This window comes from Aotus nancymaae, unplaced genomic scaffold (genome assembly GCF_030222135.1).
Source record: "Aotus nancymaae isolate 86718 unplaced genomic scaffold, 86718_ANA_hifiasm-v0.15.2.pri h1tg000022l_1, whole genome shotgun sequence".
Lineage (NCBI taxonomy): Eukaryota > Metazoa > Chordata > Mammalia > Primates > Aotidae > Aotus > Aotus nancymaae.
The window spans coordinates 8,854,516-8,873,449 of NW_026988435.1; the positions used below are offsets into that span (position 1 = coordinate 8,854,516).

Here is an 18,934-nt window from a genome sequence, read left to right on the forward strand (position 1 = left end):
ATTTCATGTGAGAAGTTTGCATCTAGTTAGCAGCTACCATGGTTACCTCAGGCTTTGTGGCAGAACCACCAAGATTTCAGCCTCTGGCAGAGTCTGGCTTAGTGATGTTGGCAAGGTACGTAACTAACATAGATGTTGTGAGATTTGCATGACATAACTGTATAAATACTGAGAATATTGTCAGCATCTAGTAACAGCTTACCAAGTGTTGGGTTCTTAAAGAGCAAATTGAAATTGAGGTAAAGATACAATTATCCATATCTTACTTGTATTTGAGTTTGGTGCAAAAGTGATTGCGGTTCTTGCCATTACTTTTAATTACAAGTAATTTTGCACCAACTTAACGCTACTATATTTTATCCAGTTTTTTCCATTTATGATATAGTAAAACTTATATCGATTGTCATAGTTTTTAAAAGCTGTGCATTGTTGAGTAGGAATCAGTAATTGACGTTTTCTCATATTTAGTCATATGCTTCTCTCAGTATAATCTTAAATATTCAGTTTCTTAAAATTATGTATAATAGTGTGCACATTTTTTGTTTCATGTTGTTTTGCTGATTTAATGAGAAGTTGTTAAAAAAGAAAAATATCTCATATTTATACATTTGCAATTTTGTTAGTAGCAAAAAGACACATACTATTTTTCCATTCATTGTGGTATTTTTTTTTTTTTTGAGGGACACATTTTCAAAATTGTTGATTCCTCTCTAAAAGATCTAAACTACTGAAGTTGTCAAATAAGGTTTCAGATTTCTCCCTTCCCCCTCCATCTATACTCCAGAATCAGCTCCCTTCTCTGCCATGGATTATGTTTGGGTGAAAAAGGAAGACAGTTCAGATTGATAAAGCAATACTCCTGGGAAAAAACCATTAACATGTATAAAGGGATTTCCTTGCAATATAAATACTAGCACGCACCCTCCTGGTGCCTCAGAGCCTTCCTGATGTATATATGCAGGTAGTGAGAATTGAATCGGCCTTTTGAGACAGTAATATAATAAAACTCTGATTTGGGGAGCAGCTGTTCTCCTTATTTTTCTACTCTCCTGTGGGAATGAGTTGCCAATCTTTTACTTCGGCTGATACCTTTATACCTCTGAATTCTGACGCCTCTGCAACTCTGCCTCTGATAATGCATCACAGTGCTGCTGAGTGTCTACCAGTCTCCAACCATGCCACCAATGTGATGCCTACAGGTACTGACTGCTTTGGCAGTTTACATATGGCTGGGCCTAAAGATTTCAGAATGAATGCTTTGAATCTTGATAGTTAATGATCTCTTTGCTTCTTTCATTTGACCCCTCCAATTTAATTTGTCTTAAATGAAATAGTAAGCATATCTAAAAAGTCAACATGCTGAAGAATTTTTTAAAGAAATATTAGTAAGTATAGTAATTGGCTTTGTTATAATGAAGAAAAACTGTTTTCCACATAAGAAAAGTGAACTTGGACATTTCAAATCTGAAAAACATTTTAATTGAAATATTTATAGAATAAGAAGCAAATGAAATGAATATTATAAAATAACGTAATATTTAAAAGGTGTTATTTCTTTATCTTAAGGATTTATTTGGCTGTTAGATTACATTTACTACCTCCTAAAGACAGATATAAACCTTATATTAAACACAAAAGAATAATCCGAATATCAACAACAATGGATTTCATGGAATAAAATAATTGAGTTTTAATAAACATATTTTTAGTATGAGACACAGAAATCATAGCCAGAAATAACATGGCATTTAAAGTCCATGAATTAAGGTAAATTTTCTCGATTGCGTTCTGAAGAGGTTGCTTCATTTCCAAACAAGTTTTAACATTGGTTTTAACTTTTTAAAAAGTTAGGTGACTTTTTAAAAGTTTTAACTTTTTGAAAAGTTATGTAACCAAGTCACATAACTTTTAAACATAAAAAATAGACTTTAGAATTCAAAAATTCAACTTGAGAATTATTGTCTCAACACAATCAGCCATATACGTATGTTTTGACAGTGTGTTCATTCTTTATGCAGTCACAAAGTGTTTTAAAGTTGATTTACAAATAGACAAAGACTTGAATTGAATAAATATTTTCCATTAAACAACAATATAATTGCTGAATGCTTTGAATCTTGATAGTTAATAATCTCTTTGCTTCCTACATTTTACCCCTCCAATTTAATTTGTCTTAAGTGGAACAAACTTTCCATTTGTTTCAAATGCAATCTGTCTCATATTTAGGAATATAATAAAATTATGTACATTTATAAATCAAATTTGAGTTGATACTTTTATATTCTGATTTGAAGGATTTAAGCTCTATCTTTTATTATAATTAAGCTCTTTCCAAATATATCTGTAAGTTTGGCATCAATCTTCTGCTGAATTTTAAAGAATCTAGAGAACAGATATTTGGACTTTGGTAAAATCATTTAATGTAGAGATTTTTCAGTATTATCTTTTAAATTAAATTATGGGAATCCAACAGATTGATCCAAATCCACCAGATTCCCATAATTTAACTTAAAAGGTAATACTGGAAGTATCCTCCAACATAATTTTTGCAAAAGACAATGAAGGTTTTTGTCAAAAATACATGCTATAAATAAATCTAAGAAATTACCACATAGCTAATCACGTACTTGAAATAGTATGTCATTCTATAGATTGAGAATAATGAGAATAATAGACTATTTCTGTGTTTGAAGATAATTTGGCCAGCATGAAAATAAAATTCAGAATTGAGGTAATAATCTAGTAAAATCTAATTTTATGCTCAAAATGTCATTTATTTATTTAAAAATAAGTAACAATGTATTTGGTAAATTAGCCTATCCTGTATTTAACTTCCTAAAATCTGAAAAGCAAAAATTATTTAAGCCTTAAAAAATTGTTATTATTAGTATTTTTTGAGACGGAGTTTCGCTCTTGTTACCCAGGCTGGAGTGCAATGGCATGATCTCGGCTCACCGCAACCTCCGCCTCCTGGGTTCAGGCAATTCTCCTGCCTCAGCCTCCTGAGTAAAAAAATTATTATTAATAAAAGTGACCTACAAATGTTTTAAATGATAGTAGCATTGATTTATAATATTTTAATGAAATTATAATCATCTATAAAAATGTCTAAGGAACTATAATAGAAATACTGGCTTTAATGGGAACACTTGAGTATTAAATGTGTTTAATGATAATTTGTTTAATTTTAGAATGCACAGTAAGACTTTTATATGTAATCATTATATTGCAAAATAACTTTAGTTCTTTTGACTTACTAGTTATAAAATAAAAATATATATAGATATTTAAAAATTAAAGATTATTGTCTATTTTAAAATAATATATTTTACTTTATGAAGAGAAGGCATGTATTTAATTACTAGATTGTATATCAGTATTCTCAAAGGAGTCTAATTCTGTACTTTATAACCTCTCATTTACTCAAGAAGATAGTTGTATTTATGAAAATTAACCAATATATGCAGAATATAAAAGAAGAAATTGAGAAAATAAAATATATAAGGAAATATTGACCAGTGGTTTTATTGTCAGTATTTTATGCTCTCTGTCAACTTGATGATTTTTGTTTAAAACTTGATAAAAGTCTAATAATTCCAATTTACTTTCAAAATACACATTGATCCATGAAGCATATAACCATTTATAAACAGTCATGTTTATATACGGCTTTATGGATGTTAAGTCACTCAATCAATGAACTTATTTTTTGACCGGCTTTATCATTAGAATGGTTGTATCAATTGTGCATATATAGAAAACTTACAATCTCATGATTTCAATATCAAAGTAAATAGATCATATATTTTCACAGGTTTTTAATAGCACTCTGAATGTGGTGAGATTTTTAAGACTATATCTAAAAGGCTAGTTGCTCTGCCATTTCCACTTTGATGAAACAAATTTGTTAGAGAAATAAGGAAAAATACATTGTTCAAGAGTTAATTTCTGTATTCATTCATACAGATTGCTTTATAATACCATGAAACACAAGAATTTTAAGAGACTATTCTTCTAGTCAAGGAGTTGCAATGTCTGCATTGAACAGAACCCACAAGAATTCTGCAACTCGCAAAGAGCCAAGGTCCAAATTTGTCAGTCACCCTTCATGGAGCACTGGTAGCCATAGCACAGAGCACAGGATAATTAATGAAGTCCATTTTGATGACTTATTATCTTGTTACATGAGACAAACTTTGATCCCCCCCCATTTTAACCTGCTCATCAGAGACTTCCCCCAAATGAGAAAAAAATCATTGGCATATAACTTTAAGAACCACATAAATGTGTACTTTTGAGATAAAACGAACGTGTCTTGAATCCTCATACATTTTCTTACCAGTCCCATCTATTTTGTCTTTGATCCAAACTCCTGAATGTTTGCGCACACATTTCTCCGTGACAACGTTGGGAAACACAGCAACGGGACTTCATTATTCTGTTCCTTCCTGTCATTATGGAAACCAGCCATCAACCTATGGAGTGATGGCAGGTAAGAAAAGTTGTCTTTTACATGTTATTGAATTTGGGGACACTTAGATGTATTTTCTGGGCCTGAAAGAATTGTGATCAGAGTGAGACATGAAATTCTGATTTCTTAACTTTGAAAATTATTGTTAAAAATTACCACTTCTTGTTTCATGCTCTGTAACATCTTCATAGACCATAGGGATTATATCTAATTTCCCTACACACATAACCCTGAACTGCTGTGCTTCTTAACTCTTGTGTTTGCCTTGTATGGTTTTTATTCAAATTCACTATTGTCAAACTGTTAGTTGTAACTTGATGCGATTGGTAGGCTTATCTGCACTAAAAAAAATAGTAGCTACTAGCTTCATGTGGCTATTTAAATGAAATAAGATTTCAAATTTGGTTTCTCAGTTGCACTAGCAACATTTCAAGTGCTCAGTAACCACATGTGGCTAGCAACTACCATATCAGACAGCACAGGTTTACAGAACACCCACTTCATCATTATATTTCTTCAGACATTTGTTCCATAAAGATAAATAAGACATTGATTGAAGCTAAGAGTGATTGGCAGGGGCTTTAGTGATAGCTGTTTCAGGCTTTAGCAGCCCTTTCTGAATTGCTTCTGAGTGAGTCTTAACTGAGACTGAAATCATTGAAGTTAGATACTTTTCTCCTATACATAAGTGAAGTATGACTGTATCAAGTAGAGCTACCTGTTTATTGATCCTTATAAATGAAGGCATTGAAGCACAGTTTTTGAGGAATGGGCAGATCTGGCTTATGAGATCTATTCACCAAAAATTCTTGCTCAATTTCATGGCATCGCCACATAAAAGATTTTAATCATTTTTAAAAGTGCACAGTTTTATTATGCACGGGATTTTCACTCGTTTATTTTTAAAGAAATTATTTGATATTTTCTGTGTTTTACTACAGCAGGGAAAGAACTCTTATTGATGACTAAAACTGTGATAAAATGTGTGTATGAGTGTGTGCATGGTATGGGTGTGTATGTGTGTGATGCTGAGGGAGAAACTGTGGATAAAGGAATCACCTATTAGTGAAATCTTTTCTAATTGATTTGTGTTTTTCTTATCATCCAGATAAGCAGTAAAGAAACAAACAAATATTGATTTATTCCTATAATTTTGAAGTAAAATGGAGCAAATAATTTAATTTTAATTAAATTGTTTAATCTTTGATGTCTCAAAATTTATTCATTTAAGACTAAATAAAACATTAAAACTTTAAAATAATAATTCAGAAAAATGTTAGCTTCTCCTACATTCTATCAATCTCCTACTGATTCTGAATAAACCAGTATCCTCATATTTATGGTTAAATGAGGACTGGTGTTCTTAACGATGACCTGTAAATCCTGATGTCTTTTTTTTTTTAATCATTAAGAAATAAAGAAAGCCATTTTTTCCCCTCCCAGAAAATTGATTATTTATGATCAACATGTTTAATTAGTATTCACAGTTAATGAGAATAGGCCTGATCAATGATGATCTACTTTCATTATAAAATAGTAAAATATGTGCATTTAGCTACTGGAGGTGAGGGTGGAATGATTTCCGTGGCCTTTACAACATTTTGATTATGAGACAGGAAATGACAAACACATGCTGCTGTTTCCTGGAGGAAAGACCTTCTAGGAGCTCCCAGAAACCAAAGTACATCTTTAGTTTCTCTCTTAACACAACACAGAGGCAGTCCCTGCCAGTCCATTAAGGTTGGCACCAAGATTAAAACCAATCACAGACCAGCAGCCAATAATCTCTTGCCCAAACACCTTCAGATGATTTTTGCTACCACCTCCCACTCCGCCAAATCAGAGAGGGCCACTGGCTGGCCTCAGGAGTTTGCAGCTGACCTCAGAATTCTCACACCCTTCCTGCTTCCAGGATGGGAGCCATTGTGCCAATGTTCACACTGAGCGTGTTGGCAGCTCATGTCTTTTTGATACGTTTCCCCAAGCAGGAACTCAGCAAACCCTCTTCCATGAACCTCTTCCTCATTACAATTAAAATGAAAAGACCATCGGATGAGCCTTTCAAAATGATTCAAAATCCTGGCTTAGTGACATCAAGAGCAAAAGACTTACACAAGGTGTAGAGGTATCATTGTTGTCTTAAAGTTAAATATATTTTGCGACTGAAAGAAAAACTTACCATGACAAGCACAGTGAATATTTTTGAGAAGGATTTTGTTAAAATGTGATATGCTTTAAATGTCAGAATATCTATATTTGGACATAATTCAATATTAGCATTTGCTTCGTGAGAGATTAAATCTTAGAGAATCTAAACTCTCCTGCTTTTATCTCCAGAAAAGCTGCACAAATTGAGTTACAAAATACAGGAATTCAGACATAAGAGAGAAAAGGTATAAAGTACACAATAGAAGCCTGATTATGTCGTTTGAATTTTCTGAGAAGTCTTAAGGCATTAATCAGATCAGCCACTTTCACACAATCCACAGAAGTGTCTTAACAACAATGACAGGGTGTCACATACTCTACATAAAAGTGAAGTTACAGAAAGAACTATATTTCTAAAAGATGTGAAATTACTTTATTTTCATACGTTATTTCATTACCCATCCTCTTGCTTACATTTAGTTTGAGCAGTTCATTAAATTAATAACCCACAGGAAAAGAAGAGATATAACTCTTATTTTGTCAGGTTGGTAGGTAGAATTTTAATGATCAGATGAATTCACTGTACCTAATAGTCCAGATGCAAAAAAATAAATAAATAAAAATAAAGAGAATGGTTAATTGGAAGTAATGAATTATCCATGCCATTAATTAATTACTAAAATTGTTCAAGTGACTTAACGATTCTGAGTTTCAATCTCTTCATATCTAAGCTGTGGTGGGTACTACAACTCTATTGGAGTTGAGGAAGCAAATTTGTGTCAGCTCAACATGATTTCTCTTTTGATCTTCTCTTCAGATACTCTTGCAGCTAAATTCCTTCTGTCCCTTTACTCCTGAGAGTTTAGAGAATTCAACACCTTATAGTACAAATAATAGAAAACGGAAAATTGCAAATGCTGTTCAAAATCTCTTCTTTGAACAAAATAAAACAAACTTTGAAACAAAAGAAAACAAAATATCAACAAAAGCTTCTCAAAACTCTGACTCTTGGGTTTCTGAGATCGTTTCTGTTCTCCAGTATCTGAAGCAGAGTAAAATTCAGAAAACAAGCTCAATGGGCGTTCACCCTTTCCACTGTCCTGTGGAAACAGCAAATGAACCTCACTGTAATGAATGTTAAACCCACCACCTTTAGATGATATAATGACCAATCCAAGAAGAGGTGTGAAAGTCCTTGCTTTAAAAATTAATTTCAAAGGAAAAACAAAACAAAACTCTTGGGAATTAAGCCGATGAGCATCCAATTCTTTTTGATGACAAGTGGATATTAAAAGAAAAGATTGGTGTGGCTGAAAATATTCTCAGTGCCTGGGCTAATACAGAAGAAAACAGAAATCAGCCTGACAGTTGGCAGGGGGAAGTAGTCTATTTTGGAGCCCTTCTTTTCGTTCTTTGAAATTTGATTTTTTTTTTCTTAATTTACTTTTCCTTGGTTCTTTGTTTTATTTGGCCCTGAATTGTTCGGGTTGTAACAACTCTAAGAAAACGAGTAATTCTGAAGGTCTTTTGCTTCTGCGTCATGAATGGTGTTTGGTGGCAGTAACATGATGTATTTTCACTTCCGGAGGAGGGATTGGAAACCCTTTCCTGTAAAGAACCAGACAGTAAACATCTCAACCTTACTAGTCTTTGTTGCAACTACTCAACTCTGTCGCTGTAGCAGGAAGGCAGTCACAGGCGGTATGTAAACAGGCATGGCTGTATTTAAATTAAACTTCATCTACAAAAAACAGGCAATGGGCCCCTGTTATACGTGGATAGGATTTGCTAATGCACAAAAATGAAACTATCACAGCGGAAGTTTATAATTTCCTTTGAATTCTCATGCATGAACTAGGGGGATATGTAGACACATGTTCCTGTACATGTTACAGCACAGCAGGGTGGTGTATGTTACTATGTCCCTCTGCTTCCCGTTTTTTTTTTTTTTTTTAGACGGAGTCTTGCTCTGTCACCAGGCTGGGGCACAGTGGCATAGTCTCGGCTCACTGCAACCTCCGCCTCCCGGGTTCAAGCGATTCTTCCGCTTCAGCCTCCCGAGTAGCTGGGACCACAGGCGCGTGCCAAACGCTCGGGTAATTTTTGTATTTTTAGTAGAGACGGGGTTTCACCATGTTGGCCAGGATGGTCTCGATCTCTCTACCTCGTGATCCACTCGCCTCGGCCTCCCAAAGTGCTGGGATTACAGGCGTGAGCCACCGCGCCCGGCCTTCCCCTGTTTTTTTTAAGGCATCGAGCCTGTAACCTGAGATGTTGTCAGCTAACCACATGCTGCAAAGATCAATCTGTCCCATGCTATGGTACGCAGAGTCAGCGCCTAGTAAGGCGAGCCCTATCTCTGACCCCCATTGCCTGCTTTAAAAGATTTACCTCTGTTCTTCTCCTTCCTCTGTCACACAGAAATGCACACACAGCAATTTACAAAGGCTCTGAAGGGTTAATGATCAGTGTGAAAATGTGATTAGAACTGTAGTGTGCAAACACTTCCGAGCTGTGTGTGTGATGTCCAGGCCTCAAAATAATTTTCCTTTATCCATGTTTCAGAAAATGTTTATGAGACCTCCGTTGCACATGACTCACTACATCTTTCATTTTCTTCCTATTTTTTTTTCAGTAATCTAGGTTTTAAAAGGATTTGAAAAATATATTGCTATACATATTATCCCAATCACTCTCCACACTCACCCAAATGCAGGCTCGGATGATAGAAACAGAAGTTCGTCTGTGCTTTTAAATGGTTGTGATTAAATTCTGTGTGAAGTTAGTTCCAGGAAATCTGTGACACTGCAGATAAGTGTGGACACTTTCATATAATGAAAAATAAAAGTGGGCCGGGCACAGTGGCTCATGCCTGTAATCCCAGCACTTCGGAAGGGCAAGGCGGGAAGATCACCTGAGGTCAGGCATTCAAGAGCTGCCTAGCCAACATGGTGAAACCCCATCTCTACTAAAAATACAAAAATTAGCGGGCATGGTGACAGATGTCTGTAGGTCCAGCTACTCAGGAGGCTGAGGCAGGAGAATAGCTTCAAGTTGGCGGAGGTTGCAGTGACTTGAGATCACATCATTGCACTCCAGCCTGGAGGACAAGAGCAACACTCTGTCTCAAAAAATAATAAACATAATAAAAAATAAAAGTGTATCACACATCACATTTTCTTTTTTGGCTCTGGATGCCAAATCTTGTAACATGGTATTTTCTGTGTACTTTTCATAGATTCCATTCAAATTTTTTTCTGTGCGTCCACTTTCCCAGAGTATTTTTTTTTTGAGACGGAGTTTCGCTCTTGTTACCCAGGCTGGAGTGCAATGGCGCGATCTCGGCTCACTGCAACCTCCGCCTCCTGGGTTCAGGCAATTCTCCTGCCTCAGCCTCCTGAGTAGCTGGGATTACAGGCGCGCGCCACCATGCCCAGCTAATTTTTTGTATTAGTAGAAACGGAGTTTCACCATGTTGACCAGGATGGTCTCAATCTCTTGACCTCGTGATCCACCCACCTCGGCCTCCCAAAGTGCTGGCATTACAGGCTTGAGCCACCGCACCCGGCCCAGAGTATTTATAATGTATAAACTACCTTTAAATTTTTGTGGCTGGGTGCTGTGGCTTATGCCTATAATCCTGGCGCTTGGGAAGCTGTGAGTCTGAGACCAGGCTGGACAACACAGTAAGATCCTGTCTGTGCAAAAATTTTAAAAAATTAGGTGAGCGTGGTGAAGCATGTCTGTCGATGCTACTCAGGATGCTGAGGTGGGAGGACGGCTTGAGCCCAGAAATCTGAGACTCAGTGAGCTGTAATTTTACCACTGCACTCCAGTCTAGGAGACAGAGTGAGATCCCATTTCTAAAAATAAAAAATAAGTAAATGAACAAATAAACAATTTTATGGAAATAGGGATGACATATTTTATATATTTTTGTCATAATATTTTTGTCTAAAAGCATTTGTTTAACATAGCCAAAGGTGTTTAAATGCAGAGAAAACCTTTTAAAGAGAAGTTATTTAATTTACCTCAGTATAGACTGCCTGGACAAATGAACCAGGCAATTATTTTGATGTGGCTTACTGCAATGCTTATTAGACTTCAGTTCTGGTTTAAACTGCAAAGTTAACTCATTGGGCACTGGAGGAAAGTTACTTAATTTCTTTCTACTTAAATTTTCTACATTGTAAATTATGAGAAAAAATATATATCTTTCCTAGCTCATTTTTTGTGTGAAAATAAAGAAGATGACAAATGTGAAATTAACAAAACACAGTCTTGCATAAAAGATCTGTAGCAGTACATGATTATGATCAGCAAGAGAAATTGAAAATAATAATCAAATGTGATAACAAACTTTATGATATGCTTATGTAAAAAATGCACAATTTATATAAAATAAACATAATTTAACATAGGTTAAATGAGTTACTGAAAGTGGCTTAAAATATGTTAAATGTACAAAAATCTAACAGTAGCCTGGATTTTCTTTATATTCTTTCTTAGGGTATTTTATTATTAAATTTATTAACTGATGCCTGATATACATAAATAATGAAAGAAGTGAAGGTTTTACAAATATATGTGAGAATCAATTCTGGAAGCATAAGCACAGGTCTTTAGATAAATATTAAATAAATGCTAAAATAAATGTCATCAGTTTTCTTTTTACATCTATTAGTTCTTCTTTTAATTTAGAAAAAAATTAAAATTAACAAAAAGCAAACACTGAACCGACAGACAATAAACATTTTGAAGAAAAGCTATATAATAAAAGTTGGCAAAATTACTTTTAAAAATGTTCCCTGGTCTGACCAAGATGTCACACAATAAAGCAAAAAAATGGATAGTTAACTGACTTTTACAAAAGTGAACCTGGATAAGTTTGGTTTATAAAAGTAGCAGGAATTTTTTTAAATACAAAAATAGCTTCTTTCACATCTTTTTCCCAGCTTTAAAGCAGACAAATTTATTTTATTCTAATTTGTTTACTCTCTCATTTGTATGTTTACTTTGCTTTAGAAAAATAATATATGCTATTAGATGGGATGCACTTTATAATTACATACTTTTATATAAATAATATAAACCAATAATTTGCTGAGTTATACTCTACTTTGCTCATTACATATTGATATATTAATGTAACATTTATGTATTCTGGAAAAATACATTATTACTCATGTCTGAGTTGAGAATGTATGTGTGAAGAAATTATAGGTAGCATGAACTCTTGATGCATTTTTTCAGTAAGTTTCTAAGAATAATTATTGCATGTATTTCATAGTAATTTATTTTAAAATATTTATTTATACTTCTAAGAAAGTGATTAATCATTCAATATTTTTATGTAAAAATGTCTTTCTTATACAATCATCCTTAGATATATGTGGGATATTGGTTCCAGGACTCTGAAGGATACCAGAACTTTTACATGCTCAAGTCTCTGGTATAAAATGATGTAGTATTTCTTTATAAACTAGGCACATCCTCTACTTTAAATCATCTCCAGATTACTTATAATATCTAAATCAATGTAAATGCTATGTAAATCATTATTATACTGTATTGAGTTATTTGTATCATTTTTATTTTTCCGTTGTTATTTTTCGAGAAAACTTCTCAGCAGAGCACTTAGCCAAAGCATGTAGTGCCATGATTACAACAAACCTCACAGATTATTTGTTCAGTGAATTGAGAAAACAGAGTTCAAAACATAGATTCTGGTTAGAGTTCAACCTCAGATTCCCAGGAATAGGTGCCATTTAAGAGAAAAAAATGATAGAAAATGTACACTCTGAAAGAAGTCGCTTCTTTTTATTTTAGTTATTCGCAGTCCCCTGCTTCTTTCCTTTAACCCTGTCTTTGTTTTTTGCTGCTCTGGAGAAGGTAGAAGATAAATAATTTCAATTCTGCTAAGCTAATTTGACTCCCACTTCAGAAGACTGAATGTAAGGTAACCTTTTAAGTATTGAGACTGGCTAGAGCAGAATAAAGGGCCACATCAGACAAGAACCTTCCTTATATAGAAATAAAGAAGAATTACAAATGGTCTTTTTCATTTTTTTTTCTTTGTTTACTCACAGGTAGTTTAACCCCTTGTCTCTATAAATTTCCCGACCACACCTTGAGTCATGGATTTCCTCCTATACACCAGCCTCTCCTGGCAGAGGACCCCACAGCTGCTGATTTCAAGCAGGAACTCAGGCGGAAAAGTAAATTGGTGGAAGAGCCAATAGACATGGATTCTCCGGAGATCAGAGAACTTGAAAAGTTTGCCAATGAATTTAAAGTGAGAAGAATTAAGTTAGGTATGTGCTTGTTAAAGGCAACAGGAAAAATAACTCGGTTTGCAAATCTGTATTACTTAAATCCCTTATATGTTGCTCAGAAGTCTAAGATAATTCTCATTCTTCATCTCTACTGTGGGCATAGGTAGTTGTTATGGATATCTCCAAAAGTCTTTCTTATAATTTCTGAAGAGCCTAAATACATAATTTTTAAATTAATAATATCTTTCAAAACTTTCCCACCTCAAGATTAGTTTTAAAGTGTCCATTTTTATCTGTATTTTATCTGAACTTTTGAATAGACCATACACTCATATGATTCAAAAGTACAAAAGAATATAAGCGACATGTATCCCTTCTGCTTGTTTTTTCTGTTTATCACTGTTGTGAGTTCCTTCTGTATCTTTCCAACGATATCTCATGCCTACACAAGCAAATATATATATTGCGTCAAACATAAGTATTATTTGAAGTTTTCAATAGTACTTTTTCTAGAGCTCCTTTTCCTTTGCGGAGCTGCCGATTTCCACTTTATGAATATACTGCAATTTATTTGACCAGTCCTCTACTGACGAAATTCAGGTGGTTTCCAATCTTTGGCTATTAAAAACAATGCCACGATGATTAACCCTATAAATGTTATTTTGCACCCATATAAATATGTGTGTAGGAAAAAAGTTAGAAGCATAATTGCTTGATCAAAAGTATGTGTACCGGTAATTTTGATAGCGGTTGTCAAACTGGTCTGCAGAGACGTTGTACCAAATTTTACTACCACCATGAGAATATTTTTCACCATCCCCTGACTATATAAACTCCAAAAAGGCGTGAGTTTTAAAAATCTATCTTTGTGTTTTATCCTTAATGATATCTCCAGCACCTAGAAAAGTATAACTAGAACATAAAATAAATAAATGGTGGTTGAAGGAAAAGATATGCCGTTATTCTTTTAGATCTTTGCAAATCAGACAGGTCAAAGTGACATCTCATGCTTATTTCATTTAAAGTTTCTTTTATTATGAGTGTAAAGTGTATTATTTAATGTGTTTGACAATCATTTATATTTCCTTTTCTGTGAATTATCTGTTCAGAGCCTTTGCTCATTTTTCTATTGAAGTGTTTTTAACATAAAACAACTATAACAATTAACTTTGGTAAAATTGCATAAAGTTGTGTATATTTTTAATGGATTGAAATGATAGTTCAAACCTCTGCACTTGCAAAATGAACCATTGGTAATTTAATAATAATATTTATTGATGGGCATCATATGTAACCATTTTATACGTATTGGTATATAGCCTTAGGTCTTGAAATCATATTTAGCTATTACATGTAATAAACACAGTAGCAGGAATCTTTGTGAAATTCGTTTTCAGTTTTCTATTTATATTGCTGTGAATGTTTCAAACTATATGTTGATTATTTCAGCTGTACTCTAAAAATGTTTGGGACAAACAATAGGATCTTTTGTCTGAAGATAGAGGCATTACCAAAAACTATAAAACAGGCTCAGAGGTATATATGAAATTTATAATCATGACCTCTTAGTAAATATGTTTTTAGGGAAAGTAGCGTAATTCTTAGTTGTATTTAGTACCCTTCAACAATATCATTGAATCTTTTAGAGTTAAAATAAAAAAATTTGTGATATATAACCATATATCTGATGCATTATAGTTAATATGTTAAAGATGTTTGAGCATATATTATTTGATATTTAACAATAATGATAAAAAGAGCCATAATTTTCAAGTATTTTTTTATAAAGTGTTTAAGAGATACCTAAACACTGGCTAAATACTATGAATGGCAGAGGTTTCTATGTGAATTCTTTTGATTACTAGATAAAAGTAATTTATTAACTAGAAGAAATATATTTTGAAGCATTGGACAAGTACTTCAAAGTACAATGAACCTTCCTAAATAATTCTTCTTTGCCGAGAATATATAGTTAAAAAACAGTATGTAATAGTTGACAAAGATACACAGATCTGTGTGACAGCGAGCCAAAATTAACATTTCTTGGAAAGTTGGAGCTGACGGTCTTTATTGTCCCTTCACAGGATACACCCAAACAAATGTTGGAGAGGCCCTGGCAGCTGTGCATGGCTCTGAATTCAGTCAAACAACTATCTGCCGATTTGAAAATCTGCAGCTCAGCTTTAAAAATGCATGCAAACTGAAAGCAATATTATCCAAATGGCTGGAGGAAGCTGAGCAAGTGGGAGGTACTAAACTGTCTCTCTGAAGGCTGTGCTATGTTTTAACCTAACAATAATGGCTTCAATCAGTGGGATTAATGCTGAAGCAGGAGGTTTGAGGGATTTTTTTCTCCTTTTCACTTTGAGATTAAAAATAAACATCTTGCTACATCACACTAAAAACAGCAACCAAAAAGGAAGGGCAATGTAAGTATGGAAATAAATTTATTGAGGAAAGAATAAGCTGTATAAGGAAAGCTTGCAAGGTAAGGTGGCATCGGCATGAAGTGGTAAAATACTTTTTACACATCCATATTTTTTGTCTCTCTTTTATACTAAAGAAGCTGTATATGAATACAAATATTAGTGTACACAGAGCATTTGCACACACCAGTCTTCCAAGTAAATAATAGAAGCAATTGCTAGATATGCAACTTAATGAGATAAAATTATCTACTCATACAGATGTCAGGGCTGGATAAAGAATGAGGTTTGAGAGTATTTACAGCAAGCATTCCAACAAAAGTAAAGTGAGGATATTGTTTGTAGAAGGTGTCTTTGCAAGATTAATATTTATTTCTGTGTTAACATTTTTCTCTAAGCTCTGTAATAGAAAATGACTTAAACTGCAATAATTTAAGACACAAATGTCTGGCATTTTTATTTTATATTGTTTTATCAAGAAAATTTGAAATCCAAATCTGAGAGTTTTTTGTAGAAAGTCTACTTGGAGTTTGTAATTATCTCTTTTCCACATTATAGCTTTGTACAACGAAAAAGTGGGAGCAAATGAAAGGAAAAGAAAACGAAGAACAACTATAAGGTATTCTTTATATAAAGACTTTCTAGAGGACAAAACTGGTATTTTATAAGTGAAATGAGCATTTGATTGTAATGTAGGTGTAACATAACATATTAATGTAAGGTGATTTGGGAGACTGAGGCGGCTGAATCACCTGAGGTCAGGAGTTCAAGACCAGTCTGGCCAACATGGTGAAACTCTGTCTCTACTAAAAATACAAAAATTAGCCGGCCATGGTGGCAGATGACTCTAATCCCAGGTACTCAGACTGAGGCAGAAGAATTGCTTGAACCTGGCAGGCAAAGTTTGCAGTGAGCTGAGATCACGCCATTGCACTCCAGCCTGGGCAACAAGAGCGAGACTCCATCTAAAAATAAATAAAATGAAGTAAAATAAAATAAAAAGATAAAAAATACAAATAAATATAAGGTGAGTACAGTCCAATGAAGAACCAGGATAGGTTTTAAAAATCATAATTTAATACCTTAATTGTGAAAAATGGAGAGCTAATAATTTTTAACATTTGATGGAAAATTATGTATTGATTGATTCAAGAACACTTTTGCTCCAGAAATTTTGAATAAAAACAGAAAGCAAACAATCATTTCTAAGAGAGTGGCCATATCTGTCATCCTTTTAGATATAACTTATGGTTGTGGCAATGTAGTATCTATGGTATCTGTATTATTTTAAAATACAACACTAGTAAGTGTTTCAGTTTCTTAAAGTTCAACATGACTCTTGCATTTCAACCCAAAAAGATTGCTTGTTGATCTTTTTGTAGTTTCTGTGAGCCACGATTAGGAAATGCTAAAAGTCAGGTTTTGTTTTGTTTGGTTGGTTGTTCACTGGAGATTTTCTTTATTGCACACAGCCCTAAATGATTTGGAGAGATTTAGAAATGACTGGGAAAATGTTCACTTTCTTTTCAAGAACTCAGTGCCCTCTGGTGGCACAAAGTGGAATAAACATAGAAAGCCTAGGTCCCCCTACTTCTTTCTTTCTGTGACTCTCAACTGTACCTTGCATAAGACAACACATCTACATAGTTAGCAAATTGTACATTTGTCCTTGTTAAAGTGTTTTGCAAATGTGTTCAGAGTTTTAAAACTTCCTTTTCATCTTAATATTTAGGAAATTCAACCTAACAATTTTAATCTGCCAAAATCTTCACTTAAAAACAACATAATTTCACCTCCTATCTCTACCCCACCCAGTATTGCTGCTAAAGATGCTCTGGAGAGACACTTTGGAGAACAGAATAAACCTTCCTCTCAGGAGATCATGCGGATGGCTGAAGAACTGAATCTGGAGAAAGAAGTAGTAAGAGTTTGGTTTTGCAACCGGAGGCAGAGAGAAAAACGGGTGAAGACAAGTCTGAATCAGAGCTCATTTTCTATTTCTAAGGAGCATCTTGAGTGCAGATAAGCTTTTCTATTGTGTAATAGTCTTTTCTTTTCCTGTTTTATTCCTTTCTCATTCTCAACAAAAACAGAAATTAATTACTTGGTTGACTTAAAATCATTTTATACCAATAGCTTTTACAGAAGCTTTACTTTTCCACTTTTTTTTTTAAAAAAAGAAATCAGCTATTTAAATTATTTCAATGGTATTTACTTAAATAATTATTCTCGGAAGCTACATTATACATTTTAAGCAAAATATATTAATAGCAATAAAACGATCTCTCTCTCACACACACACACGGATATATGAGTGTATGTATCGGTTTATAGCTCCCTTTTCCAAACGTGTTTATTAGCTTTTTAATATTTAAGTCAGTAATGACACATATTTAAAGCACATTGCAAGAAATATCCAATGTTCTGCTTACTGCCGACTCTACTAGTTTGTCTGAACTAAAAGTTTTGAACTTAGAGCTGGCGGTGTCTTATACTATTATTACTACACTTAAGAATAAACGTCAGTCAGAATGGACACCTTTGAAGCTAAAATTTAGGGCATATAGCTGATAGAACTGTTTCAAAAGATATTTGTAGAAACGTTAATTTACGATCTTTTTATTCTTCCTAAATGTCAGCTTTTTGATCTGTAGCTGTAGAAAATAATGTTTTATGGATTCTTAAGCCCCAAACCATTAGTCTGTAAGCTACTACAGGATGGGAAGATATCTGGCTTGTTTGCTATCATTTCTCCAGGGCTTGGGAAATTCTTGCCCTTATTAGGCACACAATCTTTGTTAAATGAAGGGGTGTAATGTTAACAATGCTACAAATGTGAATGGTGTCACCTAATTTTAAATTATAATGTTTTTGCAATCTCACATTCTAGAAAATCATCCAGGTTTCTATGATAAGCCATGATCACTTTTGGTATAATGGATTAGAATCTGATTTACTATTTGTAAAAAGTTTGACATGTTGAGATTTTAATTCTGAGAACTGTATTGGAAAGGACATATTTATTTACAATATAAGCATGTATTTCATTGACACATGCTAGCACAAGCAAACTGTAATGGGATATCAACTTAATAGTGACTTTTCGCATTTTGAATGTAAATCTGCTGGCAATGTTTCTCTAACTTATTTTATATAACAAAAGTGGTAACAATTAGAACAATTTTTATTGTTGATTTAGAATGCTTAGTAAATAAATTATACTATCCAGTATCTTTTTATGATATTATTAAAGACCTAGCATATTTACAGGTCATAATCCACATAGATCATATATATATGTGTGTACATAATCACCATCAATTGGATGGGTAAAAATTTGATATACTACTAACAAAGATAGACATTTAACTAACAAAACCGGTTTCGGTGGTCTAATCATCCATGTTTAAGCACACATTTAGCATCAAAAAGTATAAATACAACATTCTAATTTAAGAGTAAATTCCAATTATTCAGCCACACAGGCATTCAAGTTCTTTCTCTGGATAACTCAATATTTCTTCGCCTACTTAAAACACATTAATTGGGGAAGGGATTCTTTAGTTTGCTAAAAGCCGGATCATGTATACATAAATGTATGTGTATATATGCAC

General features: G+C 33.6%; 1 protein-coding gene across 2 annotated transcripts; it reads left to right on the forward strand.

Annotated features, from left to right (window-relative positions):
* Positions 1-935: 935 nt before the first annotated feature.
* On the forward strand, positions 936-17,814 carry POU1F1 (POU class 1 homeobox 1). Of its 2 annotated transcripts, none has more exons than XM_012454655.2 (6): positions 936-1,199; positions 4,343-4,492; positions 12,709-12,933; positions 14,979-15,143; positions 15,879-15,939; positions 17,136-17,814. In XM_012454655.2, exons 1-6 carry the CDS (start codon positions 1,058-1,060, stop codon positions 17,344-17,346), a joined length of 954 nt encoding a protein of 317 aa, XP_012310078.1. In that variant the 5' UTR covers positions 936-1,057; the 3' UTR covers positions 17,347-17,814. The 2 variants fall into 2 exon arrangements, with proteins under 2 accessions (XP_012310078.1, XP_012310079.1); XM_012454656.2 differs by having other exon boundaries at positions 4,421-4,492.
* The last annotated feature ends 1,120 nt before the right edge of the window (positions 17,815-18,934 follow it).